Genomic DNA, 10,865 nt, shown 5'->3' on the forward strand with positions numbered 1-10,865 from the left:
ACTTTTGGAGCGACGCTGAAACCAATTACATTCTCAACAAAATGAAGGATTTAAATATTTCTCATCTTCTAGATGATACATGTTCATATTTTCAGGTAAAGTGGCGCGATGTTTAAAAAGAAGTCGTGGCATGAAGTTCGACTTTACTTTTTACTTTCTTCTTCTGTGAGTTTATTGGCTGGTTCCAAAGCATAAATCTGCCTGACTCACGTAGACCCAGAGTTTTACATTATCTAATTACTCAAGTGCATATAAACATGTTGAGCAGATTACTGACAAAATCTGATTTTCTGCAGTTATCGCATTATTAGGTCCATGCAAATGCACTCACTGTCTTGCAGACTTTAATACAGGATGGAATTATTTAGACAAACATCTCAGTGCTTTGTCTGTAGTAAGAGCTAATGTTGAATTTTTAAGTTTTTTTTTTGTTTTCATTCTCTGTTATAAGCAGTGTTCTCTGTCTGTATGTTTCAAATTATTTTTTAACAATTTTCTAATGGAAACCAGCAATGCATTTCTGTGAAAAGAATAATGCTATAATGAACTAGGCTGAGCCCTGAATTTTTACATACTCAGCCAACTCCTCTGGTTACTTGTACATCCTTATAAGACACATAATGCACATACAGAAACTTATGGCTTAATAATTATTGTATCCTAATTTTGGTTTAAAATCACTCACCTATCCATGTTCTGATGTGCTCATTCTGTTTCTGTACCTTCGTCATCCTCTCTTTAGCTCTCTCTTCCTCTGCTCTCCTCTTCTCTTCCACCTCCTGTAGAATCTCTCTGTCCATTTCAAAATGGCGTCCACTGTTTGCTGCCACCATCTTCTCTATCTTCTCCAGCAGCTCTGTGACCTGAGTGTCATCACTCCTGTTCTTATTGTTGAGAACATGATACCTGTTCCCACATTTCTCAACCAGCCACTGGAGCTCCTTCCCTTCACTCTCAATGTGCTGCTCTATGGGTGTGTCTCCCAGACAGTCTCCACAGGTGAATAGAACTATAGTGTGACTCCAGACTCTGTCAGTAAGAAGCCCCAAAAACCCATATAGCATTTTTTCCTTATTTTCTTTAAAAACACTATCCAGACGTATGAGCATTAGTACAGCGTGGGGTCCTGGAGGACACAGAGACACACTGAGCACAATCTCCTGTTTCAGTAACTCAGTGCTCTCCTCTACAGGTTTATTGCTCCACCATCCTGGAGCTTCAACCACAGTGATGTGTCTCCCTGCTACTTCTCTCTGTCTCTTCACACACTGAGCAGTTCTCTTTAACTCAAACTCCTCTCTGTTCAGGATGGTGTTTCCTGTCGAACTCTTCCCAGCATATCTGTCCCCCAGCAGGACAATCCTCAGCTCAAAGAGATGGTGTGAGTCACCTGTAAGAGTCAGATATCAGACATTTGAAAAGTTATTGTTTCATTTATGTTTATTTAGTGATGCTGCATTATTTCTGAGTTTGCTAGCTGTGCGTTTGATATTATTAACTAGCAATACTGCATCTATGGCCAGATATTTGCCAGATACAGTCATCATAAAATCTCATTACAGTAGTAATTTTCACATTAAGCATAGCATTAACTTTAGATTCAGTGTTTTAATTTTTTCAACTTTATAGCATTTTTCAACCAAAAATAACAAAATGCATTGATGACACTCTTATTATTTGTTAAATCAGGTTGTGACCTGTTTTTATAGCAACAACCAACTCGTCAAATAAACTACACCGCTAATTCACATGTAAAATGCACACTTTAGATTTAGATCAAAATTAAGAAATATTGGAGCATGACAAATAAAATCACAGTAAAGAGCACTGATTCTATTTAACATGGAAATTTGCAAAAGGCAAAAGTAAACTAAACAGATCTAAACTGACAAACAGACTAAACCCACAATACGCAATATTCATTCAATGCTACTATTTTTAAAGCAACTTTACTTAACATAATTTCTCCAATGCCTTAATGTCTGAGAAAAAATATGACATTACATGAAAACATAAAATCATCAAAACACCCATGTAAACACTTACTGCACATATTGCAGTAAACCACAGCAATAAAACCTCACCAAACATGTCTTGGCTGATTGACAGCATTTGGAATAGATGTACATTTGATTCTTTTCCTTTTGGAATAGATGTGCCTTGAGCCTAGTCTGCCCATATATGTAGCAGACATTGATTAGTTTGATGTATTAGTATATGAATGTGTTACGGGTCCCAGGGTTGGGACCCATGGGACAGATTTTGCCTCTGAAAAACAGGGTTAAGAGGATGAGACACAAGACACGGCTTGCTTTCACAAATGCCTCTCTGGTCTTGGGTTTATTTAAACAATTCTCATTATAAAAAGAATCCCTGTTTGTTTTTCTTTTGTTCTTTGCTCAGCACACATCACCATTTAGCACAAAACATACAAATATTTAACTTGCTTTCTAACATACGTCAATATAGGCTGAACATGTCCCTATCAGAGGGACGCTGCATACTACAGTCCCACTTAGGCATCTTTGTCCAGTAGATGAATACAGCATCCTAAATTCATTGTTTTTGTCTAGGTTTGAAGGACATAATATTCTCAAAATACAACAGAATGTACATACGCTAAAAGAATTGCTGAAGCTCGTATATGTAGTCTATGACTATCCATCCATTACATATCATGTACCAAAGACAGAAAAACAGACGAGGCTCAGTTGCTTACCGTGTTTCATTAAACTCAAAATGACAAAAATGCTAACAGCTGGCACTATTAAATCTCTTACAATGTCTGTAACACTTTCTGGTACTCTGTGAAGAAAATGCTGAAACCTGTTTTGATAATGTTCTGCAATTTTGTCAATATGAATGAGTATCAAAATGTGTTTAAACACGTGCGTTTCTAGGAGCTTAGCTAGAACACAAGTACCAAACAATACCCAGTATGTCCGCCATTTTACAACTCGCCTACGGATTTGTACATCTACGTATCTATAAACCACTAAACCTCGATTTAATGCACGTAAGTCAACAGAAATGTACAAATATGTACCTGTATGCTGTACTAAATAGTTCAGGGGAATTTTAGTGTATTTTTAATACAGTGCTCACCTAAAAAAACAGGGTTAAAAGGATGAGACAGAAGACATGACTCGCTTTTCAGAAATGCCTCTTTGGTCTGAGAGGAAATTTCGAGACTACCATAGATAATCACAGCACAGCCAGCGCTACACTGCCTCCTTCAGGTAGCATCAGGGAATAGCAAGGATGCCTATATTCTTAGAACTGGAGTGCATTTACAACAGGATTAAAATGGCAGATTTAAATAAATTTAAGTAACAATAATAATAACAATAATAATATAAAGGAAACATACAAACACAAAAGTGACCACAGTTTGTCGGTATCACAAATGAATCATTTTAATATGAACCAAAAAAGGCCCTGATGACCACTGTTTTCTCACTGCTGGGTTAATTTGGTGTTTGAATATTTTTTTTTTCTTTATTTTTCTTTTCTTTGGGTTTTGGTTTATGCTAATGTGGTTTGTTTTTGGTTTATTTGTATATAAAGTGATTATAATCATATCTGAGGTTGAGTTTGGTGGCCTGATGCCTCCCTCCCATTCCTTCTTGGTTCGTAATTTGGAGCAATTTAGCATGTAGTTTGGGGAATGTGCACCTAGTGTGGTTTAGTACATGTCTGTTTATTATGTTGTATATGTTCTGGGTAGTGTGGCTTAAAACTGAGCTGCTGCCCGCCGCTGATGTGGAAGGGTGGGTGTACTTGCCCCTCTGACTGCCCTCTCACATGGCACCCACAAGCTGATGCGCCCACTTTCTGAATTGAGGAGGGTTTGAATTCTTCATCTGTTGCCATTACCTGGATTGGACCTATCGTTGCTTCACTGTAGGTGATTGGCCCATTCTAAGCAAGCCCTAATGTTGACAAAACGGAGAGGAAGACTGCAGTAGAGTGTGCACAGACCTGTACTGAGGCCTGCTCTCTGTAAGCCTATGGCTGGAGAGAGACCTACTATCATTGGTAGAAGTGTTAGAGAGGCATCTCATTGGACTGATGATGATTTTAATGTCAGACTGGATGAACAGTTTAGACATTAGCAGGTTTAGACAAATACTATCAAAAGAAATTGCCTGTTCATCCAGATAAAGTATGGTCATTAGATGTGCAATATGAAAAGATAGTGGTTAGGTAAATTTAGGGAGACTGAGTGTAAATACTATGAGCAAGAGATAACACACCTCAAAACTAGAACTGACAAGTTGGAGTCAGCGTATGAAAAATTGCAACAGAAACATCAGACAAATTTGCAAGAAAATAAAGTCAAATCAAGCTGTAGTCCACTGTAAATTAACACCAAGAAGGCCAAAAATATACCCAGATCTGAGGACAGAACTGCCTTCTGAATGTCAGGACTGCCTTCTGAATGTCAGGATAGTGAGTGAGGACCCATGCAGGTTAGGCTGTCACAACACAGTATAAGGCAATAGCTACTGGCAGATTGCTGAATCACTGGACAACAGGGTGGGACTGCTAGCACTAACTCATACCTGTGTGCTTGGTAAAGGTTTAATTAAGAACATCTATGTGAATTGAAAATATATACACGGCATTAGCCATGATTTTTGTTTGCTCTGGAAACCGAGACACTTCCTGGTAGCAAATGGTACCCCAGTGAAAAATGCTCAGCAGGTGCATGACCTCATGGAAGTGCTCACACTTCCAAAGTAGGTTGCTATTATTAAAATAAAGGCTAATTCTTCTGCCGCTTCTTTTTAATATCAAGGTAACTGTTTAGCTGATAATGCAGGTAAAAGGGCTGGTCTCCTGCCTACTGAATATATCCTGTCACCCTGTGAACAACCAGCTGTTAACAATTTGGATGACCTACTTAATGCTGATCTGGGAGAACTTTTTGACAAGATGTTCAACTAGGTCGGTAATACTTATGGAGATAAGTTTTCTGGGATACTACAACAATTGCTTCATTATGTATTAACCTTTTTAGGAACAATAGTATTAGTTACTGTCATCTGCTATTACCTATAATTACTCTAGTGCTTAATGACTAAACTACACTGGCATAGACGGTCCTTATAAACATGGAAACACTTAATTTCCCCATTTGTCTGTACACAGACTGAAAGGAAGAGTCTTAGCATGTGTAAAAGATGCTTAAAAGGAGGGAAATACTGGCCATATTTCTCTGTAAAAGGATAGGAAAGGTTGATTAACTTGGCAAGAACATACATTTTATAGTACGTTCTACAGTGTAATGGAGGAACGTCTTACTGTGTTATATGCTATTATATTGAATATTGTGCATGTGATGTGTTCGTACCCAGAACATTCTGTTCAGCCTATTTTGTCTGTCGGTAGTAGGATAAATTCTGAAGTGTATAGAGCTATACTTTTTACTTAGATTCAGTCAAATTCTGCAAAACAATTAGGACAGCACTTCACAGTACAGATGGATGATGGCCCAAAACACAAAAGCAACATCTAAAGGTACAAAAGCTTCTAAAGGTAGATATATTCAATGTTCTGATATGGCAGAGTTAGTCACCTGACCTCAACTCAATTTAGCATTCTTTTCACTAATTGAAGACAAAACTGAAGGCAGAAAGACCCACAAACAAGCAACAACTGAAGGCAGCTGCGGCAAAGTCCAGGCAAAGCATCTCAAGAGAGGAAATTCAGCATTTGGTGATGTCCATGGGTTTCAGACTTCAGGCAGTTCATTAACTGCAAAGGATTTGCGTCCAAGTCTTAAACATAATTCTTGCATTTACAATTGTTAGTTTGTACAGTTTACTTTGACCCTGTGAAAATGGAGGGACTGTGAAAAACAGCTGTAATTCCTAAATGGTATATGCAATGTGTTTGTTAAACTTCTTGAATTAAAGCTGAATGTCTACACTTCAATCACATCTTGACTGCTTCATTTCACATTCATGGTGGTGTTGTACAGAGGCAAAATTACAAAAATTGTGTCAGTGTCCAAATACTTATGGACCTTAATATAGTTTTTTTTGTTTGTTTTTTTTGCATTTTTAGCATTATGCAATATGATAGAAAGTGTGTGAACAAAAATACACAGAAAAAAAGGTGCTCTAGCTGCAGCACCTTACCTACATCACCAGCAATGTTCTCCCTAAGAGCATGAGGAAGTGCCACTAACAGGAACCACGAATACAGAAACATTCAGACCAGAGGACAGATCCAAATCTGAGATGACAAATGACAAATGTTATTCCTTTCCAAACTAACTGATAAGTAAGAGTGGCACTTTGAATGGCAATGCTTTCCATATGAACAGAAGCAATTTTATTTGTGAATGAATCTTAAAGTAGGAGAACTGTGTGTGGTGGTATGAAAAAAGTCACATGTAAATGATCATATTATTGCTGTGCATGTAAACACACTCAATATATATATATATATATTTTTTTTTTTCACTTACTAAGACCCAAAGGAGGAGGCCCAAAAAAGCTCACTTAATTTGGTGTACACCACCACTTAATGTTTGTCCTGTGGGATGCCTCTGCATGCATGTTTCAATGAAAGAAAGAACTGGCCTACCTTTTAGTTTTTCAGTGTCAGTTGTGAGGGCTGGAGGGGGCTGGTTGTAAGAATGAAAATGTGGAATTTCACAATGTATGATTGAATTTGTTGGTATGCATGCTCTAATTGTCAGAATTTCTCAACAGATGAATAATTTCTTTATTTCATTTTAATTCAATCAACGAAAACAACTCTACCAATATGGTTATACCCAGATAACAATCCATCATATAATCAATGTCAAATCGATGTTAAAGTGTCAATATTAACTTCATTTTGATTCTTAACCGCATTTGCACTCTGAATCAAACACTGAAAGTTTTAACCAATTTTAACCCTTAAAAAATCTATTGAAGTAAAATACTATCAGAGCCATCCTGCTTTATTTACAGCAAATCTATTTGGCCTTAAATAAACATAAAACATTTCTTTGGTTTAATTTTTTTTTTCTTTATTCAGATTGGATAACAGCACACTTTAAAGAAAACTTTTTTAATAGTGCAACATTACTCATACTGAAACTGTCAGTAATTCATAAACATCAGACAACTGGCTCAGTTCATGAGATGCCCTTTATATTTAGGTGCTCTGAAAAATAAAAACAAGAAATCAAGCAATGTTGTAATGAGTAAAAGTAAGAATAATTTTGTAAATCAGGTAACACTATAAAGAGACTAATATTCAGTTATAAGACAATATTGTCTCTCCCTCACATATCAAACTTTTAAAAATAATGGTAAGAATTAGAAATATTCATTTACCTCTAATATAGACAGCATCAAGCTGTGAGAAGGACTTGAGGAGCCGGGCATGTAAGTTCACATTGGTGCGTCCATCACATGATCTTATGGTCTACTACAAATCATTGTTTATTCAGTATCATTGCTGTCAGTGTTAAAAGCTGGCTACTCTCATCTAAAGCCAGTGTGTATTCAACACCACAGTTGACAGTGTTAGGAGCTGCTGACTTTCACTGACAGTTCAACACTGATCCAGCATATTGCTGACATTGAAATTTCAACCTGGACCAAAATGATCATTCTGATGGAAAATTAATAATAGATCAAGGTCTGGGTTGTGTGTGTGTGTCATTAGTAACTGTGGAAGTTGTTTTTTAGACTAGACAGAAATAATTAAACCATAAATAACATACTGTATTTATGGTTTAAAATAGTTTTCTGCATAAACATTTCATGATCTTTATTTAAATATGGGACAGGGTGCATAAAATAATGCACTGAATGAAAGAAAAGTGAAATTGATCCAACACATTTGAGAGTTTAGAGCTAAACATGAATAATACATTCAAATTTGTGTAGAAGCTGTAGTCAAAAACATGCTTTTAACCAGGAAAAGATATTTCCAATGAACTGTTCTGATATTGTGTATAGAAGAGTTGACAAAATACACAGACAAGATCCACTGCATGAAGATATAACAACTGTAAACAGCAATGCATTTACTAACCCTAAATGTGGAAAGAGCAGATCCAGATACTTTACATTACGTTTGTTCTGTCTGGAGATGCTGGATCGCTGTACTCTGAATTGTTAAAGTTTCTACACTTTCTGAACATGATCTGTTGTAATTTATAAATGGATTTTGTGTTACAAGTAATTTCTCTTGGCAACCCTGCTCTACTACACACCACTACTTTTCTAGATAAAATTTCTAGATGTCTAATATCTCTAGATAAGAAGAAGACTCTGTTTATAGAGTATGTGTAATTTGGAAAAGTCTTACCTATTATTTGGAGTTGAGCCATTGTTATTCTCTTATCTGCAGATGTTTTCCAGCTAGCAGTGTTCTTGATGCGGTGCACTTGTTTTGAATCAGGAAGTGTGCGTGTAAGAGAGAAAACTGAAGGGTGTTAAGAAAAAGTACAATGCCAAGTGACCTTTTCTCAAATGAAAAACAGGAAGTTCTTGAGCAGAAAGCAGGTCAACAGGATGCTGCAAAATTGCATATGTTGCAGAAACAACCCCGAACAGAGATATGAATGGTAGACTTCAATATAAATAGATACATAATAGATCCATTAGAGTAATGCACATCAGATATACACTATATTGCCAAAAGTATTCACTCACCCATCCAAATCATTGAATTCAGGTGTTCCAATCACTTCCATGGCCACAGGTGTATAAAACCAAGCACCTGGGCATGCAGACTGCTTCTGCGTAGAGAGCTTCATGGAATGGGTTTCCATGGCCGAGCAGCTGCATCCAAGCCTGACATCACCATAGATGGCCCCTTCCTGTTCCAACATGACTGCGCACCAGTACACAAAGCAAGGTCCCTTTGGGATGAATTAGAGCGGAGACTGTGAGCCAGGCCTTCTCGTCCAACATCAGTGTCTGACCTCACAGATGCGCTTCTGGAAGAATGGTCAAAAATTCCCATAAACACACTCCTAACCCTTGTGGAAAGCCTTCCCAGAAGAGTGGAAGTTGTTATAGCTGCAAAGGGTGGGCCAACATCATATTAAAGCCCTATGGATTAAGAATGGGATGTCAAGTTCATATGCGTGTGAAGCCAGACGAGCGAATACTTTTGGCAATATAGTGTATCTCATTTGCCATTAATGATTGAAGAAGACAAGTTGAGACATTCTGTAAAATGCTATACAAATGAGATTGTGATTTGTTTATTCTCTTGAACCTTTATTTAATTGACAAAAGTACACAGAAAAGATGTTTTCGCTGACAGATTTCAAAAACATATAGTCAAAAATAAAATAAAGAAATAATAAATAGCGGAAAAGGGGATAAATTAATAATAATTACAATTAAAAAGCACAAGATAAAAGTGTAAATAAAAATACAATAAAATGCAACTAAAAAGAAAATAAAACTAATACTAATATTCCAATCAAATAAAGGAAACAGTAAAAAAAAACTAGTTAAACGCTAAAGTAAAGAAATATGTTTGTAACTGTTTATTAAAAACATTGACTGACGTAGCCTGATGGATATTTATTGGTATTTTGTTCCAGAACTTTGGTGCAAAAAACAAAACACTGCCTTTCCGCTCTTTCTAAGTTTTATACTTGGAATTTTGAGATGGCAGCACTTCATGACCTTAAAGCTTGATTTGGAACATAATCTATCAGAGACTCAGAAATGTATGAAGGTGCTAAACCTTTAAGTCATTTAAAAACTAGTAGTACAATTTTATAGTCGACTCTAAAAGAGACAGGCAGCCAGTGGAGTGAAGCTAAAACTGGTCTAATATGATCCTGTTTTCTAGTCAGTGTTAATATTCTTGCTACTGCATTTTGAGCAAGTTGTTGGTTGTTGGAGGTTCTATGAAAAAAGGATTACAGTAGTCGAGAAAATACAAAAGCATGGATCAATTTATTAGCACCTTGCAGTCAGAGATAAGGTCGAACCATAGGTGCTACATAGGTGTTATGTTCCTTAAATGATAAAAAGCAGTTTTGGTAATATTATTAATATGTGCTTTAAAAGTTAAATCAGAGTCTAGAGTTACAACAAAATTCCTAACTTCAGTTTTTATTTGTAGAGCCAGATTTCCAAGTCTTTCATACACCTTTTTCCTCTTTGCTTCACTACCAATAGTAGTTTCAAGTTATTGGTGGAGTTTATGACTGTAAGGACCTGGCCATTCTAGCTCCTCAGGGAGCTTATCAATGTGTTTATTGTCACAGTGTACATTCCACTCGTTGGTAACCCGAGAGAAGAAGTTGAATGAACTCCACCTATTAGTGACCCACAGACTGTGCCCACAGATGTGTATGATTAAAGTCCTCCTAACAGACATCTTCAGTATCTCCCTAAGCCAGGCAGACAATGGAGTCAATGAGGCTATCATTATCCCTGTGCCAAAGAAATTGCCAGTGCCTTGCCTCAATGACTACCAACCTGTAGCACTCATTCCAATTATTCTAAAGTGTTTTGTGTGATTTGGTCATAAAACACATAAGAGCAGTTCCTTACACACTAGATCCATTTCTGTTTGTGGTAACACTTTACAATACTGCTTCGTTGTTAATAAGTAACTAATCTAAGACTAAGCAGGAATGAGTGAGTAGTGCTGCAATAACACTTAAGTAACTACTCTTAACTACCAAGGACTACTAGTTAACTACTCAGTAGGTAATAGTGAACTAATGATTAGGGTAGTTTACTATTAACTAAACAATAACTACTGAGTTTCGTAGAATAACTGCTCATAAATATCCAATCAGTTCAACATTAACTGCTCAATAGCTGAGTCTTACAAGGTTCCTGGTGAACTGACAACTGATGTAGTGTATTGCAACA

The 10,865-nt window shown here is 36.7% G+C and overlaps 1 protein-coding gene across 1 annotated transcript in view; it reads right to left on the reverse strand.

Moving 5' to 3' along the window:
* LOC118815053 overlaps positions 1–8,425 on the reverse strand; it is an 81,127-nt gene extending 72,702 nt beyond the window's left edge. The window contains exons 1-2 of the mRNA XM_036580987.1: positions 8,323–8,425; positions 686–1,390 (exon numbers count right to left, since the gene is read on the reverse strand). Coding sequence (XP_036436880.1) covers positions 686–1,390; positions 8,323–8,344 — 727 coding nt within the window. The 5' untranslated portion in view covers positions 8,345–8,425. The remainder of the gene's footprint in view (positions 1–685; positions 1,391–8,322) is intronic.
* Between the last annotated feature and the right edge of the window lie 2,440 nt (positions 8,426–10,865).

Source organism: Colossoma macropomum, unplaced genomic scaffold (assembly GCF_904425465.1).
Source record: "Colossoma macropomum unplaced genomic scaffold, Colossoma_macropomum, whole genome shotgun sequence".
Classification (NCBI taxonomy): Eukaryota; Metazoa; Chordata; class Actinopteri; order Characiformes; family Serrasalmidae; genus Colossoma; species Colossoma macropomum.